The sequence below is a fragment of the Diplotaxodon limnothrissa genome, linkage group LG7 (assembly GCF_057381915.1).
Source record: "Diplotaxodon limnothrissa isolate DT_005_m linkage group LG7, D_limnothrissa_male_GT1.1, whole genome shotgun sequence".
Classification (NCBI taxonomy): Eukaryota; Metazoa; Chordata; class Actinopteri; order Cichliformes; family Cichlidae; genus Diplotaxodon; species Diplotaxodon limnothrissa.
Genome location: NC_140602.1, coordinates 54,859,333 through 54,883,792, shown reverse-complemented (window position 1 = coordinate 54,883,792; position 24,460 = coordinate 54,859,333). Strand labels below are relative to the sequence as shown.

Genomic DNA, 24,460 nt, shown 5'->3' with positions numbered 1-24,460 from the left:
GATTAACTGTTTTTTTTGCCAGCAATAAAACAAATTTTTTGACAGCACTCATTAGATTGACCAGTACTCTGAAAAATGGGAATGTCCAAGTAATAACGGTAGATTTACACAAGTTGAGGTCTCTTGAAGCCATTTCTAAATAATCAGAGATTGCAAGATCATTAGATCAAACAACTGTAAGCAATCACAAGTTTTTTGGATATGTTGGCACTTGCCAAGGTCTGGAAGAAAACCCAACCTGCCAGCCTCAGATGAGAGGAACTTGGTTAGAATGTTCAAGAACAACCCAGGAACCACCAACTCAAGCCTGACATGACCTGTAAACTGCAGGAATACCAGTCGCTGTTCTCAGTGGAACGTGTTTTGCGTCATCAACAAATGAGAGGCTTCCTCCCACCGTCCAAAGACATGCAGCTTGTGGGGATAGGTTAATTGGTTAATCCAAATTGCCACTAGGTGTGAATGTGCGAGTGAATGTGAGTGTGAATGGTTGTCTGTCCCTATGTGTTAGCCCTGCGACAGACTGGCGACCTGTCCAGGGTGTACCCCGCCTTTCGCCCTATGACAGCTGGGATAGGCTCCAGCGCCCCCCGCGACCCTGAAAAGGATAAGCGGAAGCGAATGGATGGATGGATGAACAAATGAGAGGGCGCTGATAAAGGAAATCAACTAAAATTTGCAGCTGCCCACATGGACAAGTCAAATCGCTTCTGGAGAAAAGTTTTATGGGCATAAGACAGAAAGATTGAGCTCTTTTGTCACATTGACAAGAGTTTGTTTGGAGGCAGGTAAGGTAAAGGTAAGGTTTTTAAACCCAAGAAGACTGCACTAACTGTTAAGCACAGTGGTGGCAGCATCATGCTTTGGGGCTGTTTTGCTGCTGTGGTACTGATACCAACTGAGTGTTACAACAGGAGAGTGATACACAATCCCAAATACACATCAGAAAGGCTTTTACCAATACTGCTAAGAAGAGTGGTCAAATATCCATCCAAAATTATGCTACAAGCTAGTTAAAGTGTCTGGTCAATGTGCAATTGTTATCGGGAAATTTAACCAAATACTGTTGTGCCTTTGTGCTTTAGAGAAAATCCAAAATAAATGTAAACTTGTGCATAGATTTTTTAAAAAAAAAAGTAAGATCTATGCTGTAAAAATATTCCACCCTGGAAAAAGAAATTTTCAAAAAAATTATTAAAAGCTGCAAATTAGCATGATGAGTGTATGGAAACTTGGTCAAGTTTAATATAATAAGGACAGTCTCTTGGCTGTCTAACGATGCCACTGAGAGTGGATATGCCTAATATCATGACTTCAGCCACACAGCTCTGGCTGTGAGTAGAGAAACCCCACCTACTTGCCAGTCAACACTGTTAAAAAGGGGCAGCCAATCAGAAAAGTTGACCTTAAAGGGAAATATGGGGAAACTGTTGGTTTCAGACAGAGATGAAACTGAGTGGTTGCAGCAAGGTCTGGTATTAGATAATATAAAACAATAAATAAAACATTGTGCTAGAAAGGAGCACACAAGGTGCCTACTATCTTCACACGTTGATATCACAAAAGTAAAGTTATTGAATCATTTGGAAAACATTTTTTTTGTAGTTTTGAGGAAAGGAACATATTAATCCTTCAGGTCATTATTGCTCCGGTGCTCTGGTGTTCAGTGGTTTCAAACCCAATGAGATCTGACTGTGCGGCTCACCTCAGTCATCACATGATTCAGAGGACCAGGCAGCCAGTCGGGCAGAGGCTGGTTTGCTCCAAAGACAAAGTAATTATTGCCATTATTCTTTCTTGGTCAGATTAGAGTTGTCCTGCAGACCTCCGTGGCTGCTAAATCAACTTCCACAACCCTTTGCACTACACTCCCATTGCTAGAGTTTCTGGCATCTAGCCTTAGATTGAGTTATTTATTATGTTTTGTGCTATCCTTTGTAATGAAAAGGATTAAAATGCTCAACAGTATAACAAAATTTTAATGAAAATAAGAAATTAGGAATTACATATACTGGTCCAGCTGTTTCGTTATGCCTTTACAATTCCAGACTGTTTGTATTCATCATAAGAAGAAAAAGCAAATGAGACTATAGGCAGCCTAAAGCAGCATATTCACATGTAGTGCTAAAGGCTGCATTCAGACTGTGTGTGTGTGTGTGTGTCCTTGTATTTGACAATGCATGTATGGTCATGGTTTGCTTAAAAAAAAAAAGCAAATGCTGATGCAAAGCTTGGGTGTGGTGCAAATTCAAAGTAGCTCTTGGCCCCCATAGCCATGCGGTGCACTATTTGCAATGGCAACAATTTGACAATGACGTGCTTGTTTGTTGAACTTTGCATAAAGAGCATGTGCAGCATTCGCAGCCCTCTCCAAACTGGGTCACAATTTAATGGCACCATTGTTGAGGCGGCAGGACATTTCAGTTCATTTTGGGGTTTCAACAAGAATTGGAAAGGAGAAGAGAAATAGTTGAATTGTTCTGCACATTGTTTCTGCACTGGAAAGATGGTACCATGGTAACTCTCACCCACAGACGGGGGGAAGACCCAGAAGATAAAGTCTTTTTTAAAGTTTCTTCCTGAGCTTACAAGACGACAACGATGTAGAGAGAAGGATTTTGCTGGTGGTTTTTCGCTTGCTCTTTCCTGCTGCCCTACATTAGACTACAGACTGTTAAAAGATCAGTCAGTCATAGGGAATAACGACTGCTGACATGTCCTCATACTCATTGTTTATGTTCCCTTATACTCCAGTGAGCAGGAGGCTAGATCTAGCAACTGTGTCACAGCAGGTGTTTGCTTAGGAAAGCATTTGGTTTTAGTTGGCAATGATAATATTCATATAGTGCATACAGGCAGAACGCAGAGTCACTCATTCCTTATATGCACAGTGCCCTGCTGCTGTGTTGATGCACTGGAAGTCTATTTGAAATAGCAGGAAAAGTTCTGGATTCTTGAAGCTAATACCGCTTTTGATATTTGGGATTTCCAAATACATTCATATTGACTAAAAGTCATTTTTGTTTACATGAACAAATCACACAAACAATTCTGACATTGATTACTCAGAAGACACATGCTAAGAAGGCTGTTTTACATGTGTCAGCGCTTTTTAAACATCTCCTCGATTGAAAGATTATTCAGCATCTTTCTCCCTCCAGATAATTCTTTCTTTTCTTTTCTTTTTCTCCAGCTGTCAAACATCATCCCAGAGAAACCCTTCTCCACGTTGCAGTGCGTTTGGGTTTGGTTCACCTTGCCCGATTCTTAATTCACCAACCAAGAGGTCAAAGGGCATTGACCTTACCCAATCAGGATGGAGACACACCCCTCCAATTAGCTCAAAAGTCTGGACAGCATGCCATGTTCATGCTGCTAGCAGCGTAAGACTCTTATTATTTTACTGTTGTCTCTTTTCGACTATTGAAAGGTAGTAGTATTTTCCTTTTGAAGGTATTACTGTAATATCGTAAATAATTGCTTTATGAAGTAAATGATGAGTAATGATGAAAGAAATTAAGATGGAAATTACACAAAATGCACATGCATAAAATTTATTTTAAATATGATAAACCTCTAACATTTCCACATGCAGTAATAACATTGTAAAGACTGAGCTTGAGAAGTATGTACAATAGCTGATATATTGGGGATTATTGTAGTAAATCTTTTCCTCATCAGCTCTCCAGGTCCTGCAGTCAGCCCTCTTCCTGGTGTGTGGTGCTTGTGGTCCAACAGTTCTTACATGCTGAGGTTCTGTCCTGGGACCGACTCTCTAGCCCTCTCTGTGAGGCATACCCCGGGAAGCTCCCCTCAGGATAGCATCATGGTCCTGCGAGAAAGACTAGAAGACTTCAGTGTTTCTAAAATGGTGAGAATAAACCACAGGGGATGTCTGTTAAAAAATTTAGGGAAGAAAATGCAAAAGACTGTTCCAATGCCTGTCTGTGCTTGATGTAAAGTTATGTTGTTAAGTTAAGGCCATATCATAAGTTTAGTAAACCCTTGTGTAAACACTCATGCTCTTTAACAATCATAGGTTTTGATAAGAGTGAAGCAGTAAATACATTACCTCTGCAGTACAGTAAAACGAAGGGCACGAGGGAAGAAAATGGATGACGTTAGCTGATGATAACAGGCTTAAGGGGATTACCTTAAAGAGCGAGAAGCCAAAGCAAATTGTTTCAGGCAGAGGATAAGCTGAGGGGTCGCATCAAGTAAGGATTATTTTGAACTGTGGATCATGTGAAACTACAATAGCAGTGTCCACGAGTTTAAATATGGAGTTAGAAATCAATATAATGAGTCCACCTTTAATGTTTGGACACACTTGAAAATCCTTTTGTGAGCTAATAAAGCAGATGCCTTTGTGTCAAAGTAGCTGAGGATAAAACACAGAAAAACATGAAGGCGACTTTCCTTGCCTGGGATTTTATAGCAGATAACCTTAAAAATATTCTGCAGTAGATCAAAAACGAAAGAAAGTCATCAAACAACATATGAACATTACCTGATGCTGCTGAAGTGAAGCAGAGCAAAGTTACAGAGGTTTGTTTAGAGTCCGTGCCGTCGGGTGAGAAAGCCACATCTCACTGATTCTGATCCGTCGGCAGGTCCGCGCGTTGTGTTTACGTCTTTGTGCAGAATCCGTGTTCCTGCTCTCTTTTACTGTTTTAGCTGTTTGGTGGTTGTTGAAATTTTGTGAGGTTTCACCTGAGATTCTGGCGTTTCGGGCAAAATAAATTTATGTTAAAAAATCAATTCAGGATCGATAACACGTTATCTAAGCTAGAATCGATTTTAATTGATAAATCGATAATCAAAACCCACCCATAGTGTTAAGCACATTGAGTTTAAATGCAATGAAATGCGCTCTATAAACAAAATTGACATTGATATTGATATACTAGCAAAAACAAAGCAAAGGCCGACCTACACTGAACTTCACATCTGAAGCAAACGCAAACAGAGACATTTGACATTCCTGGATGATGAATACGCAAATAAAAAACATAGTGATGTTAATAATGGATGTGTGATGTTGTTCATGCAAAGTTTGGTTCAGATTGGCCCATCTGTATGTGAGTACATATGGACATACATCCATACATAGTTTGTATATACACATATTATAGTAAGACTGCAGTAGTGACTAAATAATTGTACTTTATCATAATGTCATGTTTCTTTGTACAGTTCATGGCAGTTTTAATTTACTCAAACATCTGTTTCTGTCCAAGATCAATGTGCTCAGAGCTGATACTGTGGTGGGCAAGAGGGATACAGATGAAGGTGTTCAGACTAACAAAGGTAAGTTCTGAATTAAACTAATGTGTAGCATTGTGGTCAATTTGTGTTCATAATATCAGAGAAATTGATTACTTTCAGGCTTTTATCTGAAAAATATTAGGCCAATGTTTATCCAGCCTTTCGTGTACTTTGTATGGGGCCGGTCTCTAACCACATGTCCAATTTATCACTGTATCCAAGATGGTGGGATAACATGGCAGCATCCACAAACCGGTGTCTGTTCCTGTGTATTTTTATGGATTAATTCCAAATTTGTACGTTAGAAGATGTAATTACACACTAATCAGTCTATATTTATGAGCACAGCAGTACTTCTTCTATTAAATAACCTCAAAATGCAGCTGATTGTACCTTTAATGGAAGTCTTCACCAAAAATGTTGGATTAGAATCATGGATTTTAGAATAAAGAATGGTCTTCGACCGTACTAATTGACAGTAAATATAAGAAATAGCTTTAATCAAGTTTGTCCTTACCCATGTTATTACTACAGAAGCAGTGGTTGAGCTCAGTCCACACCAAAGCAGTGTCTTGTCCCATATTACATGGACTTTCCGGCTGTATACCCCCCCCCCCCCCCCCCCCCCCACACACACACACACACACACACACACAAAGGTTCATAAACACACATGTCAGTACTGTTTCTTCCATGAACTTAGTCATGATCCAAATTCTTGATTGACAGATAATCAGAATCAGAATCAGATAATAATCAGATAATAAACTGATCATTGCATTTTTCAATATTTCAGATCACTTACTCTCATATTTGGACTTTGGACTGTTTAGTCAGACAAAATCAGAATCAGAATCAGAATACTTTATTGATCCCTGGGGGAAATTATTTTTTGTTACAGTGCTCCATTTTAAACCAACATTAAGACAAGACAGACAATACACTAACTAAGAATAGTACAATATATACATATATATACATACATACATACATACATACATACATAAGTCACTCATAAATAAATAGTTGGAAAAGAAACATGTGTAGCTGTAGCAGCAAACAGTGTGTTAAGTGGATGCGTTGTACAGGGAGATGGCCACAGGCAGGAATGATTTCCTGTGTCGTTCAGTGGTGCTTTTCGGTAATCTCAGTCTCTCACTGAACGAGCTCCTGTGACTGACCAGCATGTCATGGAGTGGGTGGGAGGTGTTATCCAACATTGTCTTTATCTTGGACAGCATCCGCCTCTCCGACACCACCTTGAGGGAGTCCAGCTCCATCCCCACAACATTGCTGGCCTTACGGATCAGTTTATTAAGTCTGTTGGCATCTGCGACCCTCAGCCTGCTCCCCCAGCATGCAACAGCATAGAGGATCGCACTGGCCACAACAGACTCATAGAAAATCCTCAGCATTTTCTGGCAGATGTTGAAGGACCTCAGTCTAGCAGTATAAAGACTTCATCCCAGGCTCTGAGAACCTGTAGCGGTCATTTCTAAACTGCTTTCTGATGCTTTGTAGCCGAAACAAAGTGTTTGATTTGTCAAAAATAACAATCAAAGGATTTTGCAATAATGAAAATAATAATTACTTACAACCCTGCTATTGTCATCACACTGATCTGCGCGTGCGCAAACAGCTCATGCGTGTTGTCTGCCTGCGGTGGCATGCAAGTTTGGAGACTTTACTCTGGAGCAGTGGAAAAATGAACAGCCACAGATTCACTTGAGCAAACAGTGGTATGATCAGACATCCATCACTTAGGACCTAAAGAGACTAGAAAAACACTTTCAACAGACACCATAAAAGGCACAGCCACAGCACATCTGAGCCTTCAGAGAAAACCGAAGAAGCACATTGTTTCTCTTTCCCTGCGGTGACATGTTCAGGCTGGCATGCAGACATGCAGAGAGTAATCTTTGCTAATCTTCGATGCCAGCCGCGAATTATTTTCTATCATTCTATATCTGTGTCTCACACACACACACACACATTTTGTGTTTCTTCAACCTGTGGCTACTCTTTTTGGTAACCATAGAGATGGCAGGTGGCAGCATCGACTCATAAAGGGAAGCAGGAAGTGTACCACGGTATTGACCTTAACCCCGTCGCGACTCTAGCAGCCGTCCATTAATCCTCTTGAAATAACAGCTCCACAGTAGGGAGCTTGTGCTCTTTCTCTGGACCTGCTGGTTTGGACGAGCGCAAAGTCTGATTGGTTAGTTTTCCATTCCTGGATAGCAGAGTCACATCCAGAGAACCTGATGTTGTGCCTTCCACATAACTCTCTTTTTTAGAGTAGCAGCAGCAGCAGCAGCAAGAGGAGGAGGAGGAGGAAGATGAGGGTGTTTGTGTGTCAGGCTTCAGCTTTTGGTTAAGTGTTTTTCTTTTGCACAGGCATCAACAAGGAACAACATGTGAAAGAGCATGTGCTCGTGGACAGTGTGAGTATACATACATACGTTGTAGATGTTTGCAGATTTTTGAATGCAGCCATATGCATTTATGACTTTTTCAAGTAAACTATATGTAAATTTAGTGAAATGGTGTGCATGCTTTTTGTGTTTGCTTAAAGGTTTTTGAAGAGCAGCTCGTCCTGTCTTTAGATGACGATGATGATGAAGAAGAGTACTCATCCTCATTATCTGGTAACTCTCTTCTCTTCTCTTCTCTTCGACCTCTGCTTCAAGTATTTTCAGATGATTTATTCACTGGTCCAACGTTTTGGCCCAGCAATCACAACTTTTTATTTTCCGTTTTAATATTACGGCAGTAACTCTTCAGCATCTGGATTAAATGATGAATGGGTAATCCATAAAAAATACAACAACATATTTGTGGCTGCACTGAACAGCGGGGTGTGGGAACAGAACATATTAAGCTAGTACAGAAGCCTGGGGAGGAACTGTTTCTCTCGTGGTCTTAGCACAATATGCGAAGCTCTGTTTTGAATCACATCATTGGAAATCGATGCGGTTGCTGCTTCACAGGCACAGACAGGGATGGGCTTCTGTATTAGGCACAGAGGTGGTATTCGTTTATTAAATGGACATATTGTCCTCCAGGAGTCTTTGGATGATGCTGGTTGTGTCTTTACCCGCACTGGCTCCATAATGACTCAATCCAGGGGTCCAGGAATCTGCCCTGTCAGTGGGACAAAGACAGGAATGGGGTCAGGCTTGTCCCACTCAGACTTTGTCTGAGCTATGAGATGCCCCCCCCCCCCTCTGGTTTGTCGCCCTGCCATCCCCTCCCCCGATTCTCTCCTGGATCAAACAGTAGAGCTGTGTACTCGAAGCAAGAGGTGGAATGTTAACAAGCTAAAGTGTCCTCGGCTTACAAAAGCTGACATTTCAGATAGGACACATGCATTTACACTGATTCCCTTTTAAATCCAACATCTGCTCAAGACTATATAAGCTGAAGCTCATTGGCTAGTAAAAAAAAGTTGAAAAGGATGCTAAAGTGTTTCGGGTGTCACCACGGTTACTGCGAATGCTAATTTTCCTGTGTGATGCTGTGGAAGAATGAAGAGATTGTTGTAAACTTTGGAGAGGCTCTGGTGCTACTCAATGGCGCTTGTAAATGCTGTATAAATGAAATTATGTGTGTGCGTTTACGATAAAGTGTCAGCGTCAAGTAGTGTCGCGTGAAAAACACGAGGCATCGATCCCATTGTTTTCCACAGATTGCAGATTTCTCCTTATATTCCTCAAGTTCTTAAACTCTCTTTTGGCCTGAGTGCTTTAGATGGGATGACAGTGTCTTGGGGCTACTGTGGTGAAAAAGTGTCATTTGGAGTTATTGTTTTTTCCAGATCTGTTGAAATGATCATAACAGTTTCTCATGCTTCACTGACATAACTCAGCGGTGGCAGTTATTGTTGGAGCTAGCTTGTGTTACGATTAGTCTACCAGCCGAGACTTGTGCTGCTTGTGTCTGTCACCATTAGATCCAGTACTGGAATCGTGGTTCTTTGTTTTTGCCTGTGTGAAAGGTTCTACTTAAAGGTCACAGCAGATACATAAAAACAAGATAAAAGTCATGGAACTATATGAGAAGTCTGCCTTGTATGTTTGAGCTCCATGTGCGCTACTTGTATGTCTTCACTGTGTGAGAGCAGCAAAGAGGAAATGCCTCTGTGATGCCCAGGATTTCCTTTACATTAGTGCAGCCATGGCAGGTCCAGACATCAAAGTCTGGGTGGAAAGTGCACTCATCAAGGAAGGCAATTTTCCACGTGTTTAAAATAAAAATGCCAACCACCACTCCCTCACAGTTGCCCAAGTAATTATGTACACTGTACACGTTCAACAGGACTTTACTTTGAGACATTGTTCAGGCTACTTTAAATTACTACATTTCATAGTCAACGGTCACATTACTGTTGTGTTTTTTTTGTTCTGCACAATATACAGATCATGTGGCAGGCATTATAGTGTGTATTTTTGTATAAATACATGCAGAGTTATACAAAGAAGCTTAATCTGCCTTACCTTTAATCTAAACCAAACGCTCACATTTTCTAATAGGCACTAAAGACAAGATTCATCTGAAGTTAACTGGAAACCACTAATGCAGATTAGAAAAGAAGAAAAAATAAGATTCAGAAAAAAGCAAGAGAAAAAAAATATCTGAACACCAATAAAATATAGATTAAAATATCTGACAGTGTCATAGACAGGGGTGTCAAAAGTAAAAGCATTTTTTACTAGTACACATACTTGTGTTGAAATTACTTTGGTAAAAGTCAAAGCACTGATTCAAATTCTTTACCCAAGTAAAAGTGAAAAATTACAAGCTCTGGATGTGCTCAGATTAAAAAAGTTAAAAGTAGCTTTTTGGAGGGCAGCTATTGTTGTAAAAAAGTAAACTGAACCTTGTGCTATATTAATAAAGTAATTAAATAATTAAATGATATTAACACATGAGAATACAAACTTTTTTTGAACAGGGAAATGAGTACAGTCCAACATTAAAGTGGGATTTCACTGGAGGGAACTCAGTCATTTCTATTCTGAGCTCTACTCCTGTTTATTATTGTGAGCTGTGTTCTTTGTGTACATGCTGTGATCAGCTGACCTATGTTGCTGCTGGTCTTTGTGGATTTACACAACTGAATTGAACAAGCTGTAAGCAAATTTTTCATGAGCTAGCTTCTCTGATTTCCGTTCCCTACACTGGCAGTGTACTGTTTATACTATCATTATACTAGACAGTATTATAAAAGTTGAATGAACCAAAGCATCATCATCTTAAATTCAATTTAATCTCTGCTACCCTTTATGTAAACCAACTCTGACCAGGAACACGTCACCGGCTGTGCACCAGCCCAGTACAGTGCTTTACTGTATTCACATCATATACGGATCCAGTGTCATATTTTTAAAAATGAGGACATTACATCCTTTGTCCGGCCCATCTTTCTACATCTTTTTCTTTCTTACATCTTTCTCCATGTCTGAGTGAAGTTATCTTTTCTTCCTGTGAAATGCAACAGCTGCACCTTTAGCTAGCAACACACTGTGTGACAAACTGCACACAAACAGTTTGTGTGTTTGCTGATGTGTGTTGAACTGTTAGTGACACTGCATTTTAAATTACTTAAAATGCTTAACCTTCCTCTCGTGTTAGCTTTCTGTTATCATCTCTTATGTTAGCGGGTCGGTTTTGACCCGTGAATTAAATCAGCTATAAAATATACTAAAAACAATAAGTTATCATCCAATTTGTTTCTCATCTCTTGGTTACCTTGTTAGGCTTCCTTATCCATGAAAATGTTGGTTTTAATACCTTTGGCGTGGGCCTCTGGGTCTTTTTTTGTCACTATACCCCTCGATTTCAATTAAAAAAAACTGTAAAATTAACCTCAAGAGAATCATATTAATAAATAAAAGTTTTCTGTGTTACCTGAGTATTACTGAGGGGTATAGGACACATCTCTTAAATAAATCTGTTTTATTGATTTTTTTCATTTTAAGATTAATAACTAAAATGACATCGATGGTGTTACGGGTCAATTCCGACCCATAGACATTTACATCAAGAAAAGACAAAAAAAGTTTGTTTTTTTAGCAGTAGACCTTTAATATAAACTGAAAAAAAGAAAAAGTCCACTCCTCCTTTGTTTTGGTTATAGCCGTGGGTAATTGTGGGCTTTTTATCACTTCCCAATGATACAGCTTCACCTCAGTTTCCTTTGTGAAGTTCTTGTCCGAGGTCATATCTGGTAAAAAATAAAATAAAATATCACAGCTGATATTGTGATCCTGCAGTCCAGTGGTCATATGGAGGACCACACATTTTCATTGTTTCTTCTCAGGGGTGCCACTCGCAGCTTTGACTGTGAAAATCTGTACATTCCAGGCATAGTTGGTTTTTGCATCACAGGCTTCCCAGATTTTTCTGCCGTTTTTCCCTTGCTTACTGGGTATATATTGCCGGAAGGGGCATTTTCCTCAAAAAGTGGACAAGACGTTCATCCACTGTCACTGGCCCTGGGATGAACATCAGTGGTAGAAGCTGCACCCATCTCTCCCAGACATCCCTGATGGGAGCAAGCTTGTCAGACCTCGGTCTGGTCTCTCTGTTGTCAAATCTGAGGACTCTTGAATCAAAATGATATCAAATGTGTGAAGTGACATCGTTGCCCAGAAAATGTTTCTGCCTGTCGATGCATCCCATAGACAATCAGTGGCCTCATTGCAGCATCTGTACACTCCAGCAAGAAGAACACCAACGAAAGCATCCAGGTATTCCTCATCATGTCGCCATGGACTTTTTTTTCCTTCAAGGTTTATCATAGTAATGATGATTCTTTCTAGTGACAATGGCATAAATATCTCAAAACATCTCTTGATGTCACTGACTTTGGTCAGAGCAAACCTTGTGATTCCAGGGGTCATTTTGATGACATTTGCAGCAGCTGCCCTGCCATGTACATCATGAGGTACTGAGCTCCAAAAGATCTTACCATTTTTGGACTTGAATCTTTCAGCAGGGGTAGCTTCAGCACCAGCGACCTCCACCTCTGATCAGATGTGTCTGTGTCTTCTGGATGATAGTCCACATTGCCTTCTTCCGTAGAAACCTGCCCATCTGAATCGCTATGCTGCTCTGTGTCCTCTCCTTCATTTTCACCAAAAATATGATCCTGAACTTAGCTCACTGTGAATCTTCTTCTCATTTTTTGTATGCTGCAAATTGTAAATGTGCACTCTGGAAGTCAAATGGCCACTCAAATAGTGAATTCACCTCACATGCCCGTGTTTATTTTGTTTTGTTTTTGTGCGGGTATACTGCAAAAAACATGCAAAATAAGAATCCCCTAAAGCTCATATGATTAGGAGAGGCGCTTGCTGTAAGCGTTTTAGCTGACAGTGCACTTATGATTTCAGTTTTGGCTTTAATTATTGCTTTATACTCATAATATTATACCTGGGTCGAAACCGACCCTAACAACACAAAGGTCATAATTTCAACTAGGGCATTTTATAATTTAGTGAAAATATTTTTTTTTGTTTTATTTTGTAGAAATAGAGGTTCCTGACAAAGTCAAAAAGCCTTGATACAATAAACAAATGTATGTGATTTTTTTATGCATTTGAAATTTAAAATGGGTCGGTGCCGACCCTAACACGAGAGGAGGGTTAAAATGCTTGCTCCTCCTATTGTAGTGCTAGCTAGACGCTGAAGTACAGTGACCGCAACTTATGTACATCTGGACTAAAAACGCCATTCCAGATCATTCCGACCCATTTTAACTCGAGCATAGTGATATAAACGATGCATAAATTTTTTATATATTTGCCTTTTTCATCTCTGTGTAGGCAGAAAGCCCTTGTAATGGATACACCAATGAGACAGTTTTTCATGAGCTATTGTTACCTCCATCTAGACTCATATTGGTTTAATGTTTTGAAGTGTGGAGTAATGGTGAATTGTGCTGTTCTACTTAAGTACAGTAACCAAGTATTTGTACTTCATTACCTCAGACCTCTGGTCAGTATAATAGCTTGTTATCACCCACAAACTCTTTAGGGAGTCACTGAATGTATCTAAGGCGACCCCTTGCAAAATAAGGGAGCTGCTGGGACCATAGACACTATAAAAAAGTACCTAATGGTATGTTACCCACTGGTTCATCTTGTTATGAAGACTTAAACTGAGCTTTTTTTGTGATTTTAGTGTTTTGAAACCCAAGCTGATGAATATGGTATGATTCTGACTGTGAAAGAGCACCGCATGCTCATCGGTTAATGACTGATTCACATTATAAAATTCATGTTTTAGTCACTATAGTCTGAAACTAGTGATTGTCCTCTGGGAGTCATCACAAAAATGTCGATTGAGGTCACGTAGTGAGGGAGCACAGGACCGTAGACCAGTGTTTCCCAACCTTTTGGAGCCACTGCACATATTTCACATTAGAAAAATCACACGGCACACCACCAAACAAAAATGTCACAAAAAGCATATTGATCATTTCCCCCTGCGCACCAGGTAAAGCAGAATTGGCTCCGTTTGTCCCCATTATACCGTTTTTGCTTTCTTCTGGCCACTACTCATGCTAGGGACTTCATCTGGGTTGGAATTTTTCCCAGGACCCAGGTCAGATTGACTACTTTTTCTTTTCAAATATTTATCTATTGCTATTACGCGCTGTGTTTTCTCACTCACAGCATGACTATTATATAATTTCTTCTTTGTCTTCTTCTGTTTTATTGGCAGTTATCAACCCATTTAATTAGAGCAGTTGTAGTTGTAGTACTGGTTGTACTGCCCTCTAGTGGAAGAGAATGTAATTGTTCTGCCCGTTACGCCGATCGCTTAGAGTACAAATCAGGTGGAACCAGATAATCTTCCATGACACACCTAACCATTTCTCATGGCACACCTATGTGCCGCGGCACTGTAGTTGGGAAACACTGCCGTAGACTTCTATACAAGCAAAAGTCTGTATGCAGGAAAAGGTGTCGTCCCCTGCTGGTCATTAACTCCAAGATCGGAACCTTGATGTAACTGCCAGTTCCCTGCGTCAGCCTCCTGGAACTAACTGTTCCTTTCTACACAAACTCTGACCAGTCCTAAAACCTCACTTCTGTCTAAATACCAAAGTATGTAGTGTTTAGAAACTTTAAGACAAAGTAGATATTAATGTTATGTCGCCCTAAAAAGAGATTATTAATTGGCAAAATAACTCCCGAATGCCAGAGGCAGCACACGCAAACAGATCCTAACCATGTATAATAGGCTCAGTGACCAGAAAATGTCACAAAAAATTAATATGGCGACAAAAGGAAAACAGATCAGATTTGAAAGGTGAGATTAAGACAGAGATGCGTGCCTCTCTTCAGTGCCAAGCAAGTCTAACAACTTCAACTCTGATTTCAAGTAATTATGACCTCTTCAATTTTGGGGAAAAAACCCCCATGCACATGGATATAAAACTTTGGCAACATTGTTTCTTTTATTTTTCATCATTGGATTTTTATGAGCTCAAATCTAAAATCTAACCAAGGTCACTGCCTGTATTTCTGAATATTGCTAAGAATGAGTGTTCGTAAACACTGTGTTGACCTAGCACTTGAAGGAAAGAGAGAGAGAGTGATAGTGAGCATGACTCAGTGCAAATCAGTAATCTGCTTTTTTTCCCCCCTCAGAAAACAAACAGGCTGCCTGAAAGGATCATATGTGGAAGTTTCTATAAAAACAACCCCTTAAAGGTCATCACGTTTTTGCTTTATGCGTGTTAAGCCATGACATTTAAGCAATAGGATGACTGAATTATGGTTAAAAAAAGACTTCAAATAACAGAAAAAAGCAGGAGAGAGAAGCAAAAATGATTCAAAGGTCTATTTTGATGACATGCTTTTTTGACCACGTCATGGTGAAGTTTCCTTGATTTGTTTGTGTGGATAAGTCGCCTGATTATTTTATCCTGCCCTTGAGAGCCGTCTCTCTCTAGTTTCTGGCTGATGGGGCTGATGCTGGGAGGAATTATTGTAATCAAGAGTGTGCAGTAGTTGATCTTTACTAAGAAAGTGGTGTGTGTGTGTGTGACAAGAAGAAGTAGTCTGTTTGAATTATTCTAAACCAAAGTGAATCTCTTATGCTTGTCATAGTAAATGGAGATCGCATGCCGTCCAGTGAAGTACAGAGCCAGTTCACTCAGGAAGCTGCCCACCCTCTGCTCTCTGCGATCCACAGCAGCGGCCACACCATCGCACAGGTCATACGTCATTCTCTTTCTTTTTAGTTATAAAATTTCAGTTTTTGCTTTGCTGCTTAATAAATTTCTTTCTTTTTGCTCTTTCCTGTCCCGCCTTATGTTTTCACCTCAGGCGAATGATGTTGACATTAAATACAATGTCAGCGGAGTGACGAGGTACAGTACAGGGACAGATGGCAGTTTATGGGATACCATCAACTCGGAGGAAATTCTTTTAGCCACCGATACCCCTCCGCCCTTTTCAGAAGACTTCTACCCAACCTCTGCATCCGGCTCTCCCCTGCTTTCACCTGTCGATCTGGCCCTCACAAGGCTGATCCGTCCCGCCTCCTCCGAGCAGGCCGATCAGAGAGGCAGTCCACCAATGGAGACCTGTGACCTCAGGTATTAATCAGATGTCTTCTCCGGTGCGTTGTGTGTACCGATAGTGTCTAACTAATTTGTCATTTATAACTCCAGTCCCAGTCTGGTGGCTCTGGAAGTGGACAGTGAAGAAGAAAGCGTCGGGCCAAAGTCTCCACTTTCCCCACTCTCATCCGATGTGGAGAGAAGTGAAGACAAAGAGGAAACTTTCCCTCTTCCCTCTCCTGATCTCACTTGCACCCGCAGCCAGTCTGCATCAGCATATGAACCCACTTCACAAGTAATATACCATCCTCTCATTAAGTACTTCGGCTTATCCGTACATGAAGTGCTCTACAAGTTTTATACTCATGCTTTCAAACATTACTTGTTTCTCATGTAGGAACTGGTTGACGAGGGCCTTCGATTGCGATCATATTCCTACTCCTCCAAAATCAGCTTACGTCCGGCTCGTTTTACTCGAGATAACCAAGCCTCAGATATCAGCCCCGGTTAGTAACGCTCAGATCGTTGAGCATGATAAAAGTTTAACACATGACTAATAACATTTCCAATTAACCTTTTTATTTTGCTTTTTTTGTCTGTCACTGATGGGGTAGTCTCACATCGTTGGTTGGTGAGAATTCTATTTAGCTAATTTTAAATTAGCTTTCAAGTGACAGATCAGCTGAACTAGATAGCCTTACAACTAATATAATGTACAGTCAACTCTAAGTAAATTAGTGGTTTGAATGGGAAATATGCTTGTTCACGTTCCTGCATTTGAGAACATTCAGCCTCTTGTCTGTATAGTAAATAAATGTACAGAGAAAAAATATCTATCTTTATCTAAAGGTGGAAACAGCGGGTGTAAGCTAATCTACCTGCAACAGTTATAGTTCACAAATTAGTACGTTATGCATTTAATAAAAGGGGTGCTTATATGTGACAGACAAATTCTTGGCTGGAGTCAGTTATTTCTGGAGTCCTGACATCACAATGAGTGTACCAGACCTAGACAAGAAATAGTCTGGCAGAAAACTTCTCCTGGAAAAACACAATTTATCATTTTTAAACAGTGTTCTTTGTGCGGACTAAACAAATTAGATGGATTTTGCTAGCTTCCAGCAGAGCCAGGCTAGCTGTTTCCTGTTAAAATGGTGAGCCAGCTGGTAACTGGCTGCTGCCTCCAGCTTCATATGAAATGCGTAGACATAACAGTGGCAACCATTTAAAAAACAAAAACAAGCAAACACTTTTTTCCCCAAATGTCAATCAAAGTTTAAGGTTTTTCTTTACATAGTTGTTATTAGTAGTTTTTATTCAAAACAAGTTTACGAAACTGAATGAAATTAAAGTTTAAGTACTGTTTAACAGCTTTTAGCTTAGAGTTGACTGTACATGCTGATAGTCTCAAGTGTCTTTAGTTGATCTATGAGCACTCCTCTATCCACTGTGCCCTGTAGATGCCGTGCACCACAGTGTCAGCCACAGCCGATCTCTTCTTCAGGCCCTCTCTCTGTCTAAATCTCTGTCTTTGCTCCACCCTGGTAGTAAGTACTGGACACCTGCAGCCGTCACATTGTGCTAAGGCCCAGCAAAGCCTGCATGCCACTGTCACTGTTAATGCTTGCATATGTGTGGGAGGGGCGAGTCAAGGTTATTATTGTAAACTGATTCAACTCTTAAAAAAAAAGAAAAATGGCTTGAGTCATAATTTGATAGAATTTTATATTGAAACTTGGTGACAACATGGTAATAGTTTGGTAATAATGTGGAGAAAAAGCAGTAATAGTCATATAATTCAATTTAATTTTAAATTCAATTTTATTTATATAGAGCCAAATCACAACAATAGTTGCTTCAAGTCACTTTATATTGTAAGGTAAAGACCCTACAATAATACAGAGACAACCCCAACAATCGGTTGACCCACTATCCGTAAGCACTTTGCGACAGTGGGAAGGGAAATAGTCCCATTTGCATGGAAGAAACTTCCTGTGGAACCAGATGGCAGCAGACGGCTGCCCCTCTCTGAGCCTGTGAGTGGAGGGAGACAGCACAAAAGACACACTGTGAAAGAGGTCCATAATAATTAATGATTAAATTCAGATTGGTGTATAAAAACAAGTGTGAAGGAAAAACACTCAATACATCACTGGAAGCCCCCAGCAGCCTGGCCTATTGCAGCGTAACTAAGCAAGGATTCAGGGACACCTGACCCAGCTCTTAACTTTTAATCCTAATCTTGAAGTAAAGCGGGTGTCTGTCTCTTAAATTCAACTGGGAGCTCAGAAGAGGGGCCTGAAAGCTGAAGGCTCTGCCTCCCATTCTACCACAAGTACACTAGAAGTCTGGGAGCAAAGTGCTCCATTGGGATGATACGGTACTATGATAGCTTGCTATTTACTATCAACTAAGGTTCAATGTTAGCCTAAAATCTATATAATGGGGTAATTAGGGCTGATATTGAGCAAAAAATGCAAATTGTCAATGAGGGAAAACCAATTAGTAACAGTAACCTATAGTAATATTACATTGCCTGCTGGATGCGTATCATATTTAAATTCTTTTTTCCCCCACGAAGCACAAAAGTACAGTCTTTATTCGTGTGCAAATATAAACTACTACAAAAGAAACATGAACCTGAAATTTGAGAATAGTTTACACAATGACTGCCACTTCAACTTAGATGGCTTGGAGCATATCTGTCAATTTAATCTAACTCTAGAGAGACAAAGAAATACTACCAAATAATGTTTGGGTCTTTGTTACTGACAGCCTTACTCTACTTGGCCACACACCAGTCTGCTGGAAAAGTTGATTCTTGGGTAGGGCATTGTTGCCTGGAATTTCTTTTTTGGCTTAAACTCTAAAACTGCCGCTAGGATGCATTTATTTTCTGTTATGCATTCACCAAATCACAACTGGTATTTCAACTTTTGAGAGGCTGCACCTTTCCCACAGATGGGCGTAGTTTTGTCGTCTTTGCAAATGCCCTCAATGCTTGAGTTTCTTCATTTGTTCATCATATTTTAATCATATACATTAAACACTTAATAACACAACTTTATGCGATGTGACAAATTCAGAAAACATTTATTCTTGTTTTATACGGACTTTAGAAAAAACACATATTAACCTAAAAAAACAGCAAAATGTAAAAATATACTCGAATGCTCTTCAATCAAAACACATGAAACAAGAAATTAGAAAGAAAGTTAAAAAAGAGAATTCAATTAGAATCACCAAACTGTAATAACCTTGGCTTGTCTTTGTGTCTGTGTATGGCTTTTGTAATCACGACACAGCTTCGCTTCGCAGCAGCGATGACTGCTTGTGGGTCTCTGGCGGGTCAGCACTTGTGATTGTCTGTCTGTGCTACTGCTTTTCATATTATCATCCTGTCCTGATTTGATACCTGAGGACCATCTTTGTTGCTTTGCATAACAATTGTGTCTGTATTCAAATGTTGTCATATGAAACTGAACAGCTTCTCTAGAATGGAAATAAAATCTGATAAATCTGACAACAAAACTTGTTGCCTAGTCTAAATATTACTTTACCTGCTGTTTTTCTTTGGGTTATCAATAATCTATTTTTTATTGTTTTCAACTTTAGCAACATCTTCCCCTTTTTTGTGTTCACAGAGCCAAGAGCCTCCAGTATATCAGATCAGTCTCATGAGAAAAGGTATTTATACTTTGCATTTAATTTACTCAACGTTATTAGGATCATTTTGTGTTCCAGGGTCTCTTTTCTGTCTCCTTTTGTTTCCTAGCACTAACTGATGTGACCTTTTGGAGCTCTTAATTGAAAGTGCCGTATGCGTCAATAAATTTGCAATCCCAAGCGCAGCATATGTAGGTAACTATCATGACCAGGTTGCTTGGTGACAGCAGGCGCTCTGTGAACTTGGCTGCTGGTTTTTGTGAAGCTCTTTTGTCCTGATGACTCAGAGCCTTTTCTTTGGCATTACTGGTGTTTGATCTATTTTTTTTTCTAGGGACAAAAGCGGTAGTGACGCAGAGATATCAATGTGACCCTGCTCTACACCCAACCTGATTTTTTTGTCAGTGTCACAAGGCTGCTCTGTGTTTTTCATCACTGAGTTGAAATGTTTATGATTTAAATATGAAAGCACAGTTTCCAGTTCTTCCATTAAAGAAGAAAAGCCAATTGATATTACTTATCAATCACTTTTAAGTGGACCTACTTTGCGCTTCAACTTTCTGGTTATGTGGATGTTTTATAACAATGGCAGATGCTCATAGTTTTGTATAATGATGACAAACTATGCAAAAGTAATCCCTGTGAGACAAATTCCTGGGATTCTGACTGCCCTAAACACTCACTCGCACAGCTTTCCTTACTCTAGGATCTCTATGATGTCAAAGAGAGTAGATATCCTTAATGTGATCATCTCAGGAGCAGAGAGGGCCAATCTGATGTTCAGCTCTCCTGTTTACAGAAGAAAACTCTTGGGTTTTTTTGTTTTTTTGTTTTACCAAAGCCCGGTGTTGGATAAATAAGGATTATTTTGAACTGTGACTCATACAAAGCTACTCTAGTGGCAGAGAATTTATAAACATGGTGTGTTATGGCGCTGTTCTTTACAGGGAGATCAAGTTTCGTAAGCGTGCCCAGTCTGCTGATGATGAAGGCAGCATGGAGCTGGCAGAGTCCCTACAACATCTCACCCTGTCTGAGTTTCTCAAAGAGTATGTGGGGGATCCACCTCTGTTTGCCTGGTTCCGCGTCATTAACCATCTGACATAAAAGACTAACCGTTAAAAAACGTAACAAAACCTACAGCACGTGTACCTCCTGTCAACAAACCACATTTCCTCTAACAGCAGAACAGGAACAGAATTAGGATCTTTTAACAATATGCACCGAATGTCTTTCTTTGTCATGCATGTCTCTAACTTCTAACAGTTCTTAGTTGTTTTTTTTTACCTGCTTTCACAGCAAAGTGTTGCAGAAATGGAGAACTTGTTATTTGGTCTGTGCTTGTAGAGTGGGGGAAGTAATTATTTAATCTCTTACTGAATTTGAAGTTTTCTAACTGGCAACAGTCTCAATCATTTTTTTGAATATCAACCAAAAAAATGATTTGCTTGTCATAAGTATTTGATCCCCAAGCAAAACATGGCTTGGTACAATATAGATTCATTCATTGGTTTCTTAGTGCACTTGTGTCCTGTAACCTTAGCAGAAAAATAGCCCCAAAGCATAATGTTTCCACCTCCATGCTTTACTGTGGAGATGGTGTTACTTGGATCATACCCAGCATTTCTCTGTCAAGCTGATGCCAAGGAGCTCGATTTTAGTTTCATCTGATCACAGCACTTTCTACCAAGCCTTCATTTATAAGGTCATTGGCAAACTTAGGAGAGGGTTTTAAATGTGACTTTTTAAGCAGGAGATCGTTGCAGTCATTGCATTGTAGTGTGTGGTGTTCTTGATGACCCATTTCAGTCTTGTGCAGGTCTACAATCTTCTCCATGACGTCCTTTGACAGCTCACTGGCCAGGCCCATGGTGGTGGAGAAGTTAGAATGAAAAAACTGGTTGACAACAAAAAAAATGTGTAATTGACTGAGTGATTGTAATTCACAGAGAGAATTCTGGCTATAGGGAGATCAAATACTTATTTCACCCAATAACATCCAGATCAGTGTATAACTCTTGACATATTTCCTAAATTTGTGTTCAATATTCTGTCTCTTTGCTTTAAAAGGAAACCACCGTAAAAGTTAGAGAATGTTTATTTGACAAATTCAACAAGGGATCAAATAATTATTTCCCCCACTGTAGATAACAGAAATGTTTGTACAGCCTTTTATTTCAGTTCCTGTCCCTAACAGAAACAACATGCTGCACAGTATCAGCTGAAACGCTATTTTGTCACGTCATGTATCCGTTAGGTTTGCAGACTTTTTGCATGTAAGAGTGTGTGCACCTCAACAAACCTGTCATGCTTGGTTTACTTTTGTTGACTCAGGAATAAGGAAATCAGATCACGGTGACTAATTTATGTCTTCAATCCAGTTAGTAAGCAGAACACACACACAAACACACACAAAAAAATAATAATAACTGCATTACTTACATCAACCTGTCTACAGAATTGAAGAGGAGGAGTTGGATAAATACAACATTCCAGCCAAAACGGAGTCGGAGAAGTACAAAGTCATCCGCACATTCAGTTTTCTCAAGAGCAGGATGTCCAGTACACGTAACAAAAGCAAGGTAAACCCCAGCCACAAAGAGTCCTGCTGTTACACCTATAAACGTTTTACTTACAACAACAATGTAAAGAATAACTCGCATAACTTCACCTTGTTGTAGATTAAAGCTGGCTTTAGCTACAACATGAAACTCTCAGTCTAATACCTTAAAAGGGCATGCAGTATTTTCAGGTGTTTGCTCTGTAGACCTTGGTGTGATGAAATCCGTAGATTAAAGGATCATTCGTGTTTTGTTCTTGTGAGCCTATTTCTGTCATTGGGTGATTCCCACGTCTAGACTCAAGTCTTTGCTTTCTGAGAGACACGAACCAGGAAATGTTTCTGGGAAGCACTCAAGGTCAGAGGGACAGACCAAACATGTCCAGCTTCTTTCCTTTTTAATGATTAATCCCCTGTTGTTGAGTCAGCACAGAGAGTGGAAGCCCTCCCTGCTTGTGTCTGTTGTTTACACCACGCTTCATTTCCGTGTCAGTGGACTTTCTTACGGTTTGGAAAAAGGCGGGTCCTCCTGGTGGCCTCGTTTATCTGCTCGCATGCTGGAGAGTTTACCCTGCAAATAGAAACTTTCACAAAGATGTTTATCGTCTTTTGTATTAAGTCCTGCATGGGCTTGAGTTTATAGGTGTAACAGTCAGTCACGTTTCGCCTCGCGTATGTATGGCCTCTTTGTTGACTCCAATGTCTCTGGCGTGGCTTTCAAAGGGGAAAGGGAAGGACAGAGAAGGCAAGGACAGGCAGCTGAATGGACATCGCTTTGCGACAGGGTCCTGTTTAGGCCCCACGGTGTGTGTGGTGTGTGACAAACCAGCTTCTGGAAAGGACCTACTACATTGCTCAAGTTGGTAAAACTTAAATTCCAACCAGCATTTATATTAATTTCTCTTCATGTATAAAAACGTTAAAATTGTGTTTTTTTCCATCACAGCTTGCACTGCGATTGTCCATAAGGGCTGTAAGGAATCTGTCCCCCCGTGTTTAAAGGTGAGTCTTAGCCTAAAGCAGATCGTCCCTTTGTCGGTTGTTTATGTGCTGTAAGCAGACTCCCTCATTTGTATTACTTAGAAACATCAGGAAAAATATGCCGTGTCCATGGTGAAGAACAGGACAGCATCCCTTCCACAGAGTGAGTTTACAACACTTGGTCGCCAGTGATTTTAACCATGTCATGCAAGAGTTTCCTGTTTATAAAACTTGGGATGATTATTGTTATCTAGGCTAATTTGCTTTGCTATCCCGTCACCCCCCTCAGACTTCACAGTGAGAGACAGCCCTCCTCACTCAGTGATCCCCACTTCTACCGCTCTACCCGTCATGACTCCCAAGGAGAAGAAGGACGCCGTGTCGCAGTCTCTCTCACGAAGTTTCCCCAACGTGGAAAGGTTATTAATCTTTATCTTTTACACAATTTGTTGTGTTAAAAAGAAATAAATAGCGAGAAGTAGCGATTGTTTGTGTTTTTCCTCTTGGTACAGCCAACTCATTGAGAGTTCAGAGACAGAGTCGGATACCCTGAAGCTGAGCAGCCAATCCGAAGAGCTCCTGCCAACTCCAGTGTCTTCCACCTCCACCGAGTCGTCCTTTGGAGAGGGTAAGGTATGAATAGGGCTTGTTGTTTAAAAGACCCAAAAAGAAACAGATCAGTTTCTGTTTCATTGTTTGCTGCTGCAAGAAAAAGCTGATCAGTGCAGTTTAAAAGGTCAAACTGTAAGAATATTTTTCAGAAACTGAAAGTATTTTTTTTATGGGGGACAAAGGCATATAAGTAGGCATCACAGTTCCTCCCATTACTGTAGATTAAAACAGGAAATGTTTGGAAGCAGATGGGTGTTCAAAGAATAATTGCAAAACATTCCTATTTTCTAAAGTATTATATTATAATATTACTGTAAAAAGTAGCTTTCCACCCATTTTTGATCATTATATTTGACTTTTAAATAGAAACAATGAATAGAAATTCTATTCAAATAGAATAGTTGTAGGAAAGGTGTGATAAAGGCGCGTTCAGGATCCCCAAATACAAAAAAATTGTATGTAACAGTGAAATGCATATTTAAATACTAACTTTAAGGTTTTTTAAGGGTTTTTTTTTTTAAACCATCCGAGAGAAGATGCTTTGGGGAAGAAAATGTACTGAAATGTAGCGTGTGTCAGACAAGTCTCAGATTTACACAGCTTTAGTGAACCATTAACATGCATTCCACAGTCTGTAAATAAATCAGGGGTCTTCCACTGTTTTTAGACTTTTATATTCACAGGGCAGTTATCCTTACCAACTCTGAGACACACTTATAGCGTAGGACCCCCAATGATTATGATTAAGAGATCTAGTAAAGTTTTGAGTGGCGCTTTTAATTTTTTCCCAAAAC

General features: G+C 39.9%; 1 protein-coding gene across 1 annotated transcript in view; it reads left to right on the top strand.

The window, feature by feature from the left end:
• arhgef28a (Rho guanine nucleotide exchange factor (GEF) 28a) overlaps positions 1-24,460 on the top strand; it is a 62,584-nt gene that overhangs the window by 21,012 nt on the left and 17,112 nt on the right. The window contains exons 5-22 of the mRNA XM_085359949.1: positions 3,194-3,383; positions 3,682-3,871; positions 5,241-5,310; positions 7,666-7,712; positions 7,844-7,916; positions 15,393-15,499; positions 15,612-15,883; positions 15,959-16,142; positions 16,245-16,353; positions 17,308-17,394; positions 19,492-19,534; positions 20,461-20,562; positions 21,972-22,095; positions 22,797-22,932; positions 23,020-23,075; positions 23,157-23,217; positions 23,344-23,473; positions 23,567-23,682. Coding sequence (XP_085216075.1) covers positions 3,194-3,383; positions 3,682-3,871; positions 5,241-5,310; positions 7,666-7,712; positions 7,844-7,916; positions 15,393-15,499; positions 15,612-15,883; positions 15,959-16,142; positions 16,245-16,353; positions 17,308-17,394; positions 19,492-19,534; positions 20,461-20,562; positions 21,972-22,095; positions 22,797-22,932; positions 23,020-23,075; positions 23,157-23,217; positions 23,344-23,473; positions 23,567-23,682 — 2,097 coding nt within the window. The remainder of the gene's footprint in view (positions 1-3,193; positions 3,384-3,681; positions 3,872-5,240; positions 5,311-7,665; positions 7,713-7,843; positions 7,917-15,392; positions 15,500-15,611; positions 15,884-15,958; positions 16,143-16,244; positions 16,354-17,307; positions 17,395-19,491; positions 19,535-20,460; positions 20,563-21,971; positions 22,096-22,796; positions 22,933-23,019; positions 23,076-23,156; positions 23,218-23,343; positions 23,474-23,566; positions 23,683-24,460) is intronic.